Here is a 16,780-nt window from a genome sequence, read left to right as displayed (position 1 = left end):
TGTACTTTTATGTACTTATATTCCCTAAATATACAAAAAGTTACAAAATAATAATAATAAGGATGTGAAAGAATACATACTCAGAAGCTGCTCATCTCTCTGTTTTCTTCTAGGCTGTACATATGTAGCATTGAATGAATCTGTGATAAGTAGGGAAGGCCTGCTTAGCATTTCCAGGGAACATCCATTTAAATGGCTATAAGAAAGTTTAAGAAGAGGAACATTTCATATCATTTCAAGTAAACAATAATAGCTTCTCTTACTTAAAAAATAAGCAGCTTCATTTATAAGGTGTTCCCTCCTCTAACTATAAAAGTAGACATGCTCATTGATAAGAAATCTAGTAACTTCAAAAAAGTATCAAGAAGAAAACAAAAATCTTCCAGAGTACCATTACTCAGAGATAACTGACATAATATTTTGGTGTACATCCTTCTAACCATATAAGTTTTTCTATGCACATATGTATTTTTTTTTTCTTTTTGCCCTGTCTTATGGTAAGTACTGATATACATATGTATTTTACAAAGCTGATATCCCATATACATTCCTATACGCTCCGTTCTATATCCTGGTTTTTACCCAGGACATAAAAATTTTTTTCTAAACTAAATGTTTGACAGTTATAAAAACATTTTATTGTGTCTACACTGTATTTGATCCTTTCCCTTTACTGATATTTCAGTCACTTATTTTTGCCATTATAATCTTTCAAAGAACATTTTTTACAAAAGCTTCAATTGCATTTCTGATTGTTTCTTTAGGTCACATTCCTAGAAATATATTTACTGTAATACATAATACTGCTAAAAGGCTTTCCAGAAAGATTTAACCTCATCCAGAAAAGTTCAACCAAAAAGACTGACCAATTCTACATACTTCCCAGAAGAAAATCACCATTTAAAAATAATTTTGGACTAGTGCAGTGGCTCATGCCTGTAATCCCAACACTTTGGGAGACAGAAGTGGGCAGATCACTGGAGCCCAGTAGTTCAAGACCAGCCTGGGCAACATGGCAAAACCTCATCTCTACTAAAATTACAAAAATAGCCAGGCATGTTAGAGCACACCTGTAGTCCTAGCTACTTGGGAGGCTAAAATGGCAAGATTGCTTGAAGCTGGGAGGTCGACACTACAGTGAGCCGTGATTGTGCCTCCAGCCTCAGCGACAAAGTGAGACTCTGTTTCAAAAAAATACATAAAAATATAAATAAGAATAATAATTTTAATGGTATCTAACAGAAAAAGATCATTTAAATTTTCTCTTTTTTGACTTTATAACTTTTGTCCATCTTGCAACTGGTATATTTTTATTAATAAATTAATACTTGATCTTATATATATGTTGTAAGTTTTTGGGCAAACTTGCTGCAAATATTTTCCTACTTTGATTTTTTTTTTTTATTTGTTGTTTCAGACATTTGAACCTGTATGTCATCAAACCTATCAAACTTTTCCTTTGTAACTTGGTTCATTGTTTTTATGCTTACAAAGTCTTTTCTAAAATCAGAGATCAGACTCACCAATATTGCTTCATTTCTATTTAGTTCTAATCCATCTGAAATTTCTTTTGTTATATAATTAAACGGACACAAATTGATTTTTTTCCAAAATGGTCGAATCCTTCAATACCATTTACTCAAATAGCCATGCTGCAGTTTACCACGGTTACTACGAGACTGAACGAAGGAGGACGAATGCAGAAATGAAAACTTAAAACAAAAGTAACTATTTTAAAGGAAGGGGTCCGGAGAAGAAGAAGAGAGCTCCGTGCTTCTAGTGAGCAAAGGGAGCCGCCTTCAGCTTCTACAGCCCTTCATATTTATTGGGTAGAAAGAGCAGGGAGGATGAGGTAACAATTGGTCAGCTGCTTAATTTATCACAGGTTCACATTACTGCTAACAGGCTTCAGATGTGCCTAATCACAAGAAACACCTGCACCTGAGGACTGACTGCCCTCAGCATTCCTTCTGGGTGGCAGACACAGTTTGTCGGCTTGCCAATATTCTGCATTTACGAGAACAGTTTGCTGTTTACTCATATAGCCTCCAGTGGTATACTGAGTTGATCACGACCCTCACTCTTTTGCCCTGCAACATAGCCATCCTTTCCTCATTAATCTATGGTTATAAGTGTCTAAAATTCAGTCTATTTGTCTTAAATATTTCTTAATAAAAAAATCCTAAGACTATTGTAATGTAACACAAAATAGCTATGAACTTAATGTACAGATGAAACAAAACAAGCCTGTAAGAGACTAAACACCAAAATATTATATAGTAATGCTCTGAGTGCCACATGAAGTGTATAAAATCATAACTAGAATTGAGTTCCCTTTCAAAGGGACTAACTTTAAACATACAGGGCAGTTATATGAGATGGTAATTACATTATGTGCAAGGCAACTCCTGTTTCTAAAACTATCAGATCTCGTGAAACCCGTTCACTATCACAAGAACAGCACGGGAAAGACTCGCCCTCATAATTCAATCATCTCCCACCAGGTCCCACCCACAACACGTGGGAATTATGGGAGCTACAAGATGAGATTTGGGTGGGGACACAGAGCCAAACCATATCACATTACAAAACAAAAGAACCCATCCACAAAGTTGTGTTAAATAGCAGGTCAAGAACATGTAATTTGATATGTAAGAAATTCATCTCCTTTGCAACATCTCCAGGGAGATACTCGTTTTGTAGAGTGTATACTTAACCTGTAAATTTTTAAAATCTCTTATGTCTTATACCATACTTTTCCCCTTACTATGCAAATAATCAATTTTGAAAACATTCCCTATTTGATGGTTTTAAGTTGCTCTAATTTCTGGTAACCAAAACAAAAACTGTGTTTCTTATTTTTTCTCCAAAGAATAAAATAATACCAATTGCATTTCCTTTAGCTTTTCTCTTAATATACCTACATCTCCCTCTTGTGGTTGAAGTCAACCGCATAAACAATTTCTTCTTCTCCATCTTTGACTATTTTCCATATTGTTCCACCTATCATATGACCAGCTGGCAGAGGTGTGATAGACAGGCCATGTCCTTTACCTATGTCAACAAGATAATAATATTCAGATTTATTTTACAACCCTAAAGAAAGGTTATTTATTTCTCAACTATAATATTTTAATAGGTAATACTGTATATGCAATAATACAAATTCAAAAGTAAAAATGCATACAGTGAAAGCAGGCTTCACTCTCCTGTCCCCCAGCTACTCCACTCCCTCACTGGAGGCAAACATTCTTGTTACTTTATTATGTAATCTCGTAGAGTTATTTGTGCGTATAAGTACAAGGCTAGAGATTAGATTTAAAAGCTAGTACACTATTAAATTATTTAGTATGAACTAGCAAATTTTAATGTGTATTTTGTATATACAATTATCAAATGTTTCCATTTTTGCTAACCTCTAAACTAACAGAATAATTTAAATCTCATTGTGCTAAAGAATTTATCCTACAGAAAAATTAACTAGAAGCAAAATTGTTGAGACTGTTGTTATTTCTGGGCTAAATCTTCAGAGTCCATTATTGCACCATTTTATCAACGCCAGGGTTCATATCTATGAAAATTTTATCTCTGTAGATGATAAATATAGACTTAGTACAGGACTTCCTGACTAATTCAATAATAAACTTTTTAACGTCCAATGCTAGAATTCATTATCTACTCTGCTGCCATAGCACTTCATTTACCCCAATCACTACATTTAGCCATCTCAGCTACTTTGTCGCCTCAATCTAACTGTAAGCTCTGAGGAGGAGGAAATGGCCCCATTATCTTTTGTTTATTATACACAGTAAACACTAAATGAGTTTTTCCCAAGCTAAATATGAAAAGGCCTGAGCTATTAACATTCTGCTAGCATTTATTCTGAAATATTTTAAAATTCAAATGGAAGTTAAGAGTTCTATATCAAGGCAGAATGTGCTAATTCTTTTATTCTTCAGACCATAATGCCTATAATTTTCTTTTTTCTTTTTTTTTTTTTTTTGAGGTGGAGTCTTGCTCTGTCACCCAGGCTGGAGTGCAATAGCGCGATCTCGGCTCACTGCAACCTCCGCCTCCCGGGTTCAGCCATTCTCCTGCCTCAGCCTCCCGAGTAGCTGGGGCTACAGGCACCCGCCACCATGCCCGGCTAATTTTTTTTTTTTTTTTTTCAGTAGAGACGAGGTTTCACCGTGTTAGCCAGGATGGTCTCTATCTCCTGACCTCGTGATCCACCCGCCTCGGCCTCCCAAAGTGCTGGGATTACAGGCTTGAGCCACCGCGCCCGGCAATACCTATAATTTTCTCTCTGAATTCCCCTCAGTATTTTCCAGCAAGTTAAACCCCATTCGTCTACATACTTACTACTGGAAATTCTTTTTACCTTTCAAATTCACAATCTGAGAGAATTTTAGCTGCTGTATTTTATCAAAGGCTGCATCCACATCATCTAATGTAAAGAGTGTAAAATCTTCTGTATTGTGTCGAGACTAAAAGAATAACGCAAATAAAGGTGAAAAACAATCACTGAAGGAGTGCTAACAAAATTTTTTTAATTGCTTAAATTACCTGATAAAGATCATACATGAACATCTGTCCCATTTTATAAACAGGAATGGTTGCATAGATAGCACAGTTCAGACCCAACTTTCCAACAGCATACGGGAGGGCACCAAGGTGGAGAGGATCAGGGTGAGACAACAGCACTGCATCAATCTGGTGAACATGCCTACAAGAACACAATCCAAAGGACTACTTCTTGAATCTTTTTAAGGGTAAAGACAGAATATTCAAAATTATTCACCAATTCTGGATTGAAGACTATGCTGGGGCAGAAGAGCAAAACTAAGAGCTAAAATTATGATTACCTATAAATTTCAATTATTACTACCTGTGCTCTGCATAGCTACAAAAAATGTGGTATAAGGTACACTTAAATATATGGTGTGTAGACACATTTTAAACAGAAAAGAAGGCCATGTGTGATGGCGCACACCTGTAATCCCAGCACTTAGGGAGGCCAAGGCAGGCAAATCATTTGAGCTCAGGAGTTCAAGATTAGCCTGGGCAACATGGCAAAACACCGTTCTCTATAAAAAATACAAAAAAAAAAAAAAAAAAAAAAGCCAGGGGTGGTGGCATGAGCCTGTAGTTCCAGCTACTTGAGGGGTGACGTGGGAGGATCACTTGAGCACAGGAGGTGGAGCTTGATGAGGTCATGCCACTGCACTCCAGTCTGGGTGACAGAGTGAGACCCTGCCTAAAAATAAAAACAAGAATAAAAACAAAAAAGAACAGTAGACACCACAAGTAAGTTGATTTTTTTTTTAGATGGAGTTTTGCTCTTGTTGTCCAGGCTGGAGTGCAATGGCGCAATCTCCGGCTCACCACAACCTCTGCCTCCCAGGTTCAAGCGATTCTCCTGCCTCAGCCTCCTGAGCAGCTGGGATTACAGGCATGTGCCACCACTCCCAGCTTATTTTGTATTTTTGGTAGAGATGGGGTTTCTCTATGTTGGTCAGGGTGGTCTCGAACTCCCAACGTCAGGTGATCCACCCGCCTTGGCCTCCCAAAGTGCTGGGATTACAGGGGTGAGCCACCACGCCCGGCCGTAAGTTGATTTTTAATAGCTATCCTGCATACTATTTTTTTTTTTTTTTTTTGGAGATGTAGTCTCTCTCTGTTGCCCAGGCTGGAGTGCACTGGCGCGACCTCGGCTCACTGCGACCTCTGCCGCCCGGTTCAAGCGACTCTCCTGCCTTAGCCTCCGGAGTAGCTGGGATTACAGGTGTCCACCACCACACCTGGCTAATTTTTTTATTTTTAGTAGAGACACGCTTTCACCATGTTGGCCAGGCTGGTCTTAAACTCCTGACCTCAGGTGATCCGCCCTCCTCTACCTCCCAAAGTGCTGGGATTGCAGGCATGAGCCACCGCACCCAGCCTCACTTAACTCTTTTTCTTTTTTTTTGAGACAGAGTTTCACTCTTGTTGCCCAGGCTCTAATGCAATGGTACGATCTTGGCTCACTGCAACCTCCACCTCCCAGGTTCAAGTGATTCTCCTGACTCAGCCTCCCGAGTAGCTGGGATTACAGGCATGCGCCACCATGCCTGGCTAATTTTTGTAATTTTAGTAGAGATGGGGTTTCACCATCTTGGTCAGGCTGGTCTCAAACTCCTGACCTCAACTGATCCGCCCGCCTCGGCCTCCCAAAGTGCTGGGATTACAGGCATTAGCCAGTGTGCCTGGTCGCAAACTATTAATTTAAGTTCAAGAACTCAGCTTAGAATTTCAGAAATTATTATTGGCTGGGCATGGTGGCTCAGGCCTGTAATCCCAGCACTTTAGGAGGCCGAGGTGGGTGGATCGCCTGAGGTCAGGAGTTCGGGACCAGTCTGGCTAACATGGTGAAACCCTGTTTCTACTAAAAATACAAAAACTTAGCCAGGCGGGTGGTGCATGCCTGTAATCTCAGCTACTTGGGAGACTGAGGCAGGAGAATAACTTGAACCCTGGAGGCGGAAGTTGCAGTGAGCCAAAAGCATGCCATTGCACTCCAGCTTGGGCAACAGAAGTGAAACTCCATCTCAAAAAAAAAAAAAAAAAAGAGAAGAATTTCAGAAATTATTAAGGAGAGGATATTTATATGGCCACATACTTATAATGGATTTTTGTCCCAGCTTTTTCGCATAGTAACCACAGACAGTTTTGCTAATTGAATAGTAAAACTTCAATTAATCAGGGAAGCATATGTTCTCATTGACACAAGAAATTAATAAAATGGTTTGGATTTTTTTTTCAAGTTCTAAAGTTTTTAAAATAAGTCCTCTTTTCTTGCAAAATTAGTATAATACTGCAAACATCATTGATTTTTTATTTTATCTTATTTTTTTTTGAAACAGAGTCTTGCTTTGCGCCCAGGCTGGAGTGTAGTGGTATGATCTCGGCTCAGTGCAATCTCTGCCTCCTGGGCTCAAGCAATTATCCTGCCTCAGCCTCCCAAGTAGCTGGGATTATAGGTGCACACCACCACACCCAGCTAATTTTTGTATTTTTAGTAGAGTGGGGGTTTCACCATGTTGGCCAGGCTGGTCTCGAACTCCTGAACTCAAGTGATCTGCCCACCTCAGCCTCCTAAAGTACTGGGATTACCAGCATGAGCCACTGTGCCCAGCCTATAATTGATTTTTTTTTTTTTGATGAATCAGTATCTCAAGGTCATTCTGAGAACCAGTTGACAATGTTTAGCGTTAAAAGATGTAGAAGGTAAGCTAATGTGATCTGACCACAGAACTTTCACATGGAAAATGTTTCCTCTTCTCAAATTCTTATGTATTCTTGTTCTTTCCAAAAATTAGCATGCAAAAATTTCTACTGAAATCCATTAGCTTAAGATTTTGCTGAATTTCAACAAGCAAAGCTTATAAGTCAATCAAAACTTCACAAGTTAAAATGTCACCATAGGTTTTTGGCATAAGTAAAATTAAGCCTTTTGCTATAAACTAGTGTAAAAAGGCAGTATTTATCACATCGAAATGGTATTACAGTACAGAAAAGAGAAGTTGATTTAATAAAAACCTAGAATTATGAAATGTAACTTACTTCCTCAGGGAATCAATAATATCCATAGAAAAGTGCTCATCCCAGCCACAGTCCAGTAAAAATCTAAACTCATCAACTTGGAGAAGATAGCAAAGGGCAGATTCTTCTTGGACCCCAGAAAGGGTAGTTAATTTGATAATAGACGTCATTTTTTTTGGTCCAGAAAGAGCAAGCTAGAAGGGTCTTTCAAATGAAATGAAAACATAATTAAACATAAAAGCACAGTATGGCATACATAATAGACAAATTAATTAAAATTATTTCAAATATTTAAGTGCATAGAAATTCCATTAACATGAAAAGCAGTTTAAAGGCCCATTTCCATCATTGCCAAGTTTACTTTTTTTTTTTTTAAGTGAAAGCAAGTTTATTAAGTCACTGCCAATTTTAAAAGCACAAAGATAATCTTAGACACAATGAGCCCTTTAGTGGCTCCCTAGTGGGGTAGTGAATGTTGCAATCAAATAGACCCACATATGAATCTACTCCTATGTGATTTGAAGCAAGTTAATTAAACTTTCCTCACCTATGTATCTCGGTCTATAAAACATTAGTATTAATATATATGTAAAAACGATGTTGAAGTATTTCAAATAATGTATAAATTACATAACAGACACTACTGCATCCAAGTTCCTCAATAAATAAATGTTTAGGAATTAATGAACTCATCCTTCAAGGTGAATCTCTTCCTCTTTTATCTTGCTTTGTGATGGCACTGATTTCACTGTGTTACAATGATTAGTTTACATGTCTTTCTCTCCCATTAATTAGACCAGTGGTCATTAAATAGACCCCCTTGAGAATCTGATAAAAACCTATGGACCCTCCCCACTCCCCCACCAACTCTCAAAACACCTAAACAAAAAACAAAAGTACATATACACGTAGAAATTCACAAACTTTTCAGGGAGTTTAACATTAAGAACCCTTGCACTGGAATGTGAGCAACTGAAAAACATAGGTGGCATGTTTGCAACTCCTAAATAGAACCTGATGCACGCTCAACATATATCTGATGGAATGCAAATTGGGATGCCTACTGCATATATTTCAGGAAAATATAACATGAACACATCTATAGGCCAGGGACGGTGGCTCATGCTTGTGATCCCAGCACTTTGGGAAGCTGAGGCAGGAAGACTGCTAGAGTTCAGGAGTTTGAGACCAGCCTAGGCAATGTAGTGAGACCCTGTCTCTACAAAAAAAAAAAATAAGAAAACTGGCTGGTGGCATGTACCTGTAGTCCTAGCTACTCAGAAGGCCAAGATGAGAGAATTGCTTGAGCCCAGGAGTTTGAGGTTACTGTGAGCTATGAGTGCGCCACTAGACTGGGCACAGAGTGACACCCTAGAGTGTACCCTAGACTCGGCAACAGAGTGAGACTTTGTATCTAAAAAATAAATAAAATAAAATATATACATTTTTTAAAAATGGGATTTAGAACCTGGAACTGTGTGCTATTAAGCAGAAGTTATGAAAATATTCATTAACAAAGTTCAACTCCACAGCAACATTTCAGATTTTAGCTCCCTAAAATAAATGAGCTTTTCCTGGCTAACTATGCATGTAGGGGAGAAGGCCACCGAGTTACCTAATAATTTCTTACTACTCAAGGCCGTCAACGAACTAAGGTAAACTGAACATCCACCTTTCATAAGAGGCTGACAGGGGCTGCTAAACCCACCACATCTCCCAGCCTTGTTTATCTGAGTGACAGCCAAAATCACAAGACTGCTAGGTTATCAATTATCAACGATGTGTACATCTCCCAGTAAGACCTAATCCCCTACCTCTTCTCCCTCTCAGATCCTTTCAGGATGCTCTCTGGAACTATGATTATATTCCCCTGTAACTGCAACTGCTTCTCTGAAAATTCTTTTCACCTGCTTGTCTTCCCAGGTACCTGGTTGTTCCCTAATCATACTCTTCCTCTTACAGCCTTCTCAAGGTCTTTTGTTGTTGTTGTTTTAACTTCTTGTACCCCCTGTACTTGAAAAGCAGGACGTATGTGTTCCTTGCTCCTCACTGCAGCTTCTAAACCATGTCTTCTCCTTCCTCTTTCAAATAGTCTAGTCCCATTAAAGCTGTTGCCACCCAGCAGTTCACTATTAGTCTTCCACATTTCCTCTTCACTATGGCATCTATTAACCTGGCCTCATTCACTGAGGACTTTTACAAGACCTGTTGTTCCTCTCAGTAACTTCAATACTGACCTGTTGGTTCCTTGACTTCCTCAACTCCAATAATCTTCATTTCACTTCAGCAACCCACCACTATGATTACACCCTAGACCTTATCACTACCAGTAACTGTACTACTTTCAAAATTTCACTTCAAGCATCTCATTCTCTAACACCTTACTTACTCTAGTATTCCCATTGCAAAAATCCTCTGGGCTCAGTGGTATCTCTCTAATTTGCTGACTACTTTTTCCCTATCCATGACCCCCTCCTGTTTTCACTCAGGTCCTCACCTTCAATTCATGATCTGTTAAGATTATTTGCAAACACTCAAATGTCTTGCTCCTCTAGTCCTTCTCTCTGCTAGGCTGGCAAAACCCCAGTCCTGATTAACTCCAATCGTGCGGGGGGTCGGGGATGGGATATGGAGGAGAATTACAGCTGTGCTATTTGCTTTTTTTTGAGACGGAGTCTCACTCTGTTGCCAGGCTGGAGTGCAGAGTCACGATCTTGGCTCACTACAACCTCCATCTCCTGGGTTCAAGTGATTCTCCTGCCTCAGCCACCCGAGTAGCTGGGACTACAGGCATGCACCACCATGCCCAGCTAATTCTTTTTAGTAGAGACGGGGTTTCACCATGTTGGCCACAATGGTCTCGATCTCTTGACCTCATGATCCACCCGGCCCATTTTTTTTCCTTTTTTTTGAGACAGAGTTTCACTCTTGTCGCCCAGGCTAGTATACAGTGGCAGGATCTCAGCTCACTGCAACCTCCACCTCCAGGGTTCAAGTATTTCTCCTGCCTCAGCCTCCCGAGTAGCTGGGATTACAGGCACCTGCCACCACACTTGGCTAATGCTATATGCTCTTTAAATTCATGGCCAAAGGCCTCAAACAGGCCATAAGTATTACCCTTCAATCTGACTTTTCTTAGTAGTTTGACTTTCAATTTCTGAGACTACTACTCCACACCTCCTCCTCTTTGTTTGAAGATCACCCATCCCTCCCTCCACCCTAGTATCAGCTGATAATCTCATTTCATTCTTCAATCAGAAAATAAAATTAGACAATAATTTCTCATTTTCCAGATACTACATCTATTAACCTATCTGCATGTACACTGTTGGGTCTCCTGTTGTATAGAATAGTCCTGCTTCCATCCAAGGCCAGTCCCTCTATGTGTGCTGTTGATCCCATTCTTATTTACCTTCTGAAAGACTTGACATCTTCAGTCATTCGCTCTTTCCCCTGCATCAATGTATCACTGATGTACCATTCCCACAAGCTTACAAAAATACTCTAGAATTTCCCAACTTATAAGAACCCTCTCTTAACCCTTCAACCCCCAACAACCACTGCATCATTTTTAGGTTTCCCTTTCACAGCAAAACTTCTCAGAATATTTATCCACAGATATATCTCCACTTCCTCACCTCCCATTTGCACTAAGTCTGAGAAGCCAGAGAAATGTCCACTGGCTTAAGTTATATAGAGGTTTATCAATGACCTTCATAAAACACTTCCAGAGATATACTTTCATAACAACTCATTATATTTCTCAAATTTTCTTCTCTCTTCACTGTGACCAAAACCTCTAACTTGTTTATATATTTTCCCTGTCTCTAATTTATTCTGAGTCATTCTCAGAGGTAGTCATTCTCTGACCACCCTAAAGTCCTTCTTCACGTCCATTACAACATCATTCTATTTCCCCCAAAATACTCAGTGCTCGCTAATTGCTACTTATTTATTTACTTGCTTTGTCTGTCACCTTCTCCCCTCCTGTGCCCACACTGGAATGTAGACTCCATGAAGGTAAAGACCTTCTCTGTTTTCATCACTGTTATATTCCTGTGCCTCCACAGTGCCTAACATACAGCGGTAGCCGATAAATGTTTCTTAAAGGAAGGAACGTGGCATGGCTAGTATTAAATAAGCTCACTGTCCTTACCACACCATAAACCAAAACCCATCCACATGTATTTGCCCTTGCTTGGGAGAGCTCTCTGATTACAGGAGTTGGCTTGATCCATTTTTTTATCTTTAGTACATTAGCACATCCCTGCACATAGTGGTTGTTCAATAAATAACTGTTGGTAAGTTAAAATTTAAAATATATTGACTTGTTTTTGTTTCCTGAAATAGGATCTTGCTCTGGTACCCAGGCTGGAGTGCAGTGGTGCAATCATGGCTCATTTGCAGCTTCAACCTCCTGGGCTCAAGTGATCCTCCCTCAGCCTCCTGGGTAGCTGGGACTACAGGCACGCACCACCACACTTGGCTAATTTTTTGTAGAGACAGGGTTTCACTATGTTGCCCAGGCTGGTCTTTAACTCCTGGGCTCAAGCAATCCGCTCACCTTGGCCTCCCAAAATGCTGGAATTACAGGTGTGAGACAGCACGCCTGGCCTTCATGTGTTCTTATTTGGGGTACAAAGACATTAATTCTCTATTTGATGAAAAACGTTTATAAATACAATTTTGGAAAGGACCTTGGAAATTATCCCTGTCAAAAAGCTTACTGTATCACAATTATATTAATGGCCTAAGGGAAACTCTTTTCTACTTAAGTCTTCCTTAATTCCCACTTTCTTCATTTAGATTATGAAGTAGAACTGAGTAGAACTGAGTAAGTTCATATTAAAACTGTTTTGCAGACAGACCAAGATTTCAACAGATGATATTTTCACTACAATTATTCATAATAAAGCTATATCTTTATCAAACATTCACTACTTACTGATATCTCAGTCGTATATATGATGAAACACCAGGGATTCTGAAGAGTTCTTTATTAATCTAAAAAATAAATAAAAGCTTTATGAATGTGGTATTATGATTTCATTCTGTTTATAATTACGGTGTTTAATTTGTATCTTGCCCTAAGGCATCAGGAGCAGCAGCAAGTAGTATCATATGTGGTCCTTTTTTAAAAAAGAGATCTGTCATAATTTTAGGAATCTTAAGCTTACATAAACAGATAATAAAAGACATAAAAATATTTAGGAAGTTTTTTTTAAGTTGACATTACTTTATGTTATTGAGAGTCATAGAAGAGGTGGGATTTACGATTACTCACTAAGGATTGGTAAGACATGGGTAGAAACAAAGAGAAGGTACTCAAAACAGAGGAATAACAGGAGTAAAGGAATACCACAGATCTCAGATCTCTACACTTTTGAGTAAGTTTTAAAGTACCAGTGAAAAAACTAGCCTGGAACACATTCACAAAAGCAAAAAATAAAAGATAAGGCCTAATGAACAGAAAGGGGCCAGATAATGAAAGGCCTTGGAAACTGTGAACCTAGTCCTGTAGGCAACAGAAACATTTTAAGACTCATTATCAAGTAGAAAGATGGCATGATACAGGTAATTCTATATTTTGGGGATATTAGCTGGTGTGTGATTGATCAGATGATACAGAAAGCAGGGAGAGAAAAAGAGAAAGTATTTAGTGGACCACTCCCTCCTAACGTTGCTGATTCTATCTTGGGACCAAATTTCTTCAGTCTCAAATTGTATTTTATAGCTCTGCGACATGAATATATTAGTTGTTATCTAAGTAACCAAGGCTTGAAATGCTACATGCTGATTCTTCACTTCTGGGACAGTCTATTATTACCAGCTCCTGATTATTCTTCCCTCAGGAACGCTTTGCACATCATTCCCTTTCTATCCCACTGCCGGTACCCTAATACAGGAAGGGCCTCACTACCTTATGTTTGGGTTTCTCAGTTTCTCTGCCTCCAGTCTTTCCTCCCTTCATCCAACCTAAACATTGCTACCAGATTCATCTTCAGAAATACCCTGCACCTATTACCCCTTGCTCAGAAATCTCTGAAGGCTTCTTACTGCTTGAGAAAAGACAAACCAAATGCCTTAAGTGGCAACGGAGGTTGCCAGGAAGCCACCCTGACATCACTGCTCAATGTCTTCAGGCCCAGCTCATATTCCACCTCCATACAAATTCCCACATCTAGTCTAGATTAGAACAGCTCTGTCAACAGACATATAATGGTGCCACAAATGTACCTTTTAATTTCTTCATGGCCACATGGAAAAGTAAAAAAGAAACGGGTGAATTTTAATGTATTTTATTTAACCCAATAGAACCAAAATATTATTTCAACATGTAATCATGTTGAATATTTTACATTTTCATATTAAGTCTTCAAAATCCACTGTGTATTTTATATTTACAGCACATTTCAACTAGACTAACCACATCTGAAGTGCTCAATAGCTACACGTGGCTAGCGACTACCATTACAGTGCAGATCTAGACTCCAGACCATAAAAATCAATGCTTTACACTATAGAGCATCATGTTGTCACCCCTAAAGTGCAGGTTGGCACCATCCTATGTTTATGTACATGTCTCAGACTAAGTTTTAATAGTATTGCCAACCATTTACTCTCCCAGACTAAAAACTCAAGTCACCTTCTTACCATTAACTTAGCAGTCAGCAGGTGAATCCCATTCGACATTTATTAGTGTCGCTCTGACCTCCTTTATGTCCTGCCTTCATGGAGGCCCTCATTGCCTTACCTGAATGATTGCCAATTTCCTTTCGTCTAGTTTTTCTGTTCCCAGTTGATCCGCCACATAGCTGTCAGAGACCATCCTAAAAAAACAAATATCCTCCTGCTCACCCCTTGCACAAAATATCCACTGGATTCCTGCTAACTACTGAATAAAATCTAAACGCCCTATTGGAAACCAAGATCCTTCACAAGCTGATCTTAACCTACCTCTTGCTTCACCAATCACTCGTGCACTAAATGCTCAAGCAGGTTGATTATCCCACTCTCCCTAAGTATGCTAAAGCTTCTCAAAGCTCTGTATTCCTGTACTGAATCCCCAAATTACCTTCTCCTTTTGAGCTCAGCAAATTCCTTTTGATGCTACATGACCCAGCTCACATATTTACTCCTTTATAAAGCCTTTTTGTTGCCCTAGGCAAAGTTAGTTATTTTGTTATAAAGGTGGCACATAAAGTATTTGTTGAATGGCTGTTCAATGTATAGAGAAGTAAAAGTGATCATCTTTGTATATCCAATACCAACTTCAGTGGTCAAGGCGGCATAAATGGGTACTGCAAGAAGGAATGAAGCCTCATCATATCATAAATTCCTTCAGGGCACTGGTTTTGACAGATACTACTTCATCGCAAATGTCTCACAGTTACTTGCCCTCTTAATAATAATCGTGCATGTTGCCGGGCGCAGTGGCTTGCGCCTGTAATCTCAACACTTTGGGAGGCCTAGGAGGGCAGATCGCTTGAGCTCAGGAGTTCCAGACCAGCCTGGGCAACATGACAAAACCCCTTCTCTACTAAAAACACAAAAAAGTAGCCAGGCGCGGTGGCTGCGCTGGTGACCCCAGCTACTTGGGAGGCTGAGGTGGGAGGATTGCTTGAGCCCAGGAGGCGGAAGTTGCAGTGAGCTGAGATGGCACCACTGCACTCCAGCCTGGGGGACAGAGCGAGACCCCGTCTCAAATAATAAATTGGCCGGGCGCGGTGACTCACGCCTGTAATCCCAGCACTCTGGGAGGCCGAGGCGGGCGGATAATCCTGGCCAACAAGGTGAAACCCTGTCTCTACTAAAACTACAAAAAATAGCTGGGCGTGGTGGTGCGCGCCTGTAGTCCCAGCTACTCGGGAGTCTGAGGCAGGAGAATCACTTGAACCCGGGAGGCAGAGGTTGCAGTGAGCGGAGAATCGTGCCACTGCACTCCAGCCTGGGCGACAGAGCGAGATTCCTTCTCAAAAATAAAAAATCATGACCGTGCATGTTGATGACAACTAAGGTGAACTAAGCAAAATCCAAGGGAAAACAGAGGAGTTTGGGTTAGCCCTGGAGCTCATTGATTGAGTGGGGAAGTCTCTTCCCGGTCAGCTGAGGGAGAGCCCCAGTTTCATACTGGGGTTGCAAGGCCGGGCATGGTGGCTCACGCCTGGAATCCCAGCACAGGCCAAAATGGGAGGATCTCTTGAGCCCAGGAGTTCGACACCGGCCTGGGCAACATAGTGAAACCCCGTCTCTATTAAAAAAAGAAAAGAAAAGAAAGAAAAAAAAAAGGGGGGGTTAAAGGGATTGTAAAATTAAAAATTAGGGGATGGGTATAAATGATAGCTCAGGTTCGCCTAGTCACAGGAGGCCAGACTTGCCGGGGTTACAATCTGACCTCTTGTTTTCTAAAGAGCACGTAAGATAGTACGAAGTCAAAAAAGAATTAGAACTTCGCAGTGATAGTAGAAGCGCTGGAGGGCGATGGCGGGAGGGCACGAAGGGCCGAGACCCTTTTACTACAGTGTGGTACAAACATCCGAAAGGTCTCTGGAGTCGATGAACTAAAATGACGCCTAAGCGGTGTCCAGAGCTTAGTAACCTCGTGGTCTCTCAACCCAAAACGACGGGCAGAGCCCGAGCAGGGGAGGCTAAGAACGCCGTAGCCACGAGGCCAAGGAGCTAAAGCTGGCGTCGGTTTAACTCCTCCAGCGCCAAGAGATGAAAGGGGAAGCAGAGGGAAGCAGAAAGGAGGGAAGAAGATCCCGGGAGGGAACCGTACGGGCTGCCGCAAAACAGCTGGGAGCTTGAAACCCATGGAGAAATCACTTCTCTTTCCCTCGCTGACCACTTCTGCCGGGAACGACCGGGACAGTCGCAGCCGAAGCGGCGGGGGCGAGTCCTCGGGGGAGACCGGGTCGGAGTCGGGGCCCGGCGCTCCCGGAGGGCCAATGACGCCGCCTTCCCCAGCCCGAGGCTCGCTCCTTTCTCCCGCCCTCACTTGCCTCGTCAGGCCTCCCCCAACGCCGTCCACTGCCCTTCCCAACCCCTAGGCGAATCCAGGTTCAAAAGGTAGAAAAGCCGATGCTAGCTCAGCAGCGTCAGGGACTACCGGCCGGCAGAATCCCCACAGTGGCGGCCGCCATTTTGGAGCTGGAGACTAGCGGCGGAGAGGAGGAGGAGGAGGACCTAGGGCGAGACC

General features: G+C 40.9%; 1 protein-coding gene across 3 annotated transcripts in view; it reads right to left on the bottom strand.

Moving 5' to 3' along the window:
* CPSF2 (cleavage and polyadenylation specific factor 2) overlaps nucleotides 1-16,746 on the bottom strand; it is a 40,551-nt gene extending 23,805 nt beyond the window's left edge. The window contains exons 1-8 of one of the 3 annotated variants that reach the window (XM_024231686.3): nucleotides 16,584-16,707; nucleotides 14,336-14,411; nucleotides 12,527-12,585; nucleotides 7,603-7,785; nucleotides 4,567-4,726; nucleotides 4,382-4,487; nucleotides 2,925-3,054; nucleotides 81-196 (exon numbers count right to left, since the gene is read on the bottom strand). In XM_024231686.3, coding sequence (XP_024087454.1) covers nucleotides 81-196; nucleotides 2,925-3,054; nucleotides 4,382-4,487; nucleotides 4,567-4,726; nucleotides 7,603-7,751 — 661 coding nt within the window. In that variant the 5' untranslated portion in view covers nucleotides 7,752-7,785; nucleotides 12,527-12,585; nucleotides 14,336-14,411; nucleotides 16,584-16,707. Of the gene's footprint in view, nucleotides 1-80; nucleotides 197-2,924; nucleotides 3,055-4,381; nucleotides 4,488-4,566; nucleotides 4,727-7,602; nucleotides 7,786-12,526; nucleotides 12,586-14,335; nucleotides 14,412-16,360 lie in introns of all 3 variants that reach the window. The other 2 variants (XM_054530425.2, XM_024231685.3) reach the window with 2 other exon arrangements.
* Nucleotides 16,747-16,780: the final 34 nt, after the last annotated feature.

The sequence above is a fragment of the Pongo abelii genome, chromosome 15 (genome assembly GCF_028885655.2).
Source record: "Pongo abelii isolate AG06213 chromosome 15, NHGRI_mPonAbe1-v2.0_pri, whole genome shotgun sequence".
NCBI lineage: Eukaryota > Metazoa > Chordata > Mammalia > Primates > Hominidae > Pongo > Pongo abelii.
The sequence above is the reverse complement of the archived record's forward strand: the minus strand, read 5'-3'. Positions and strand labels throughout refer to the sequence as shown.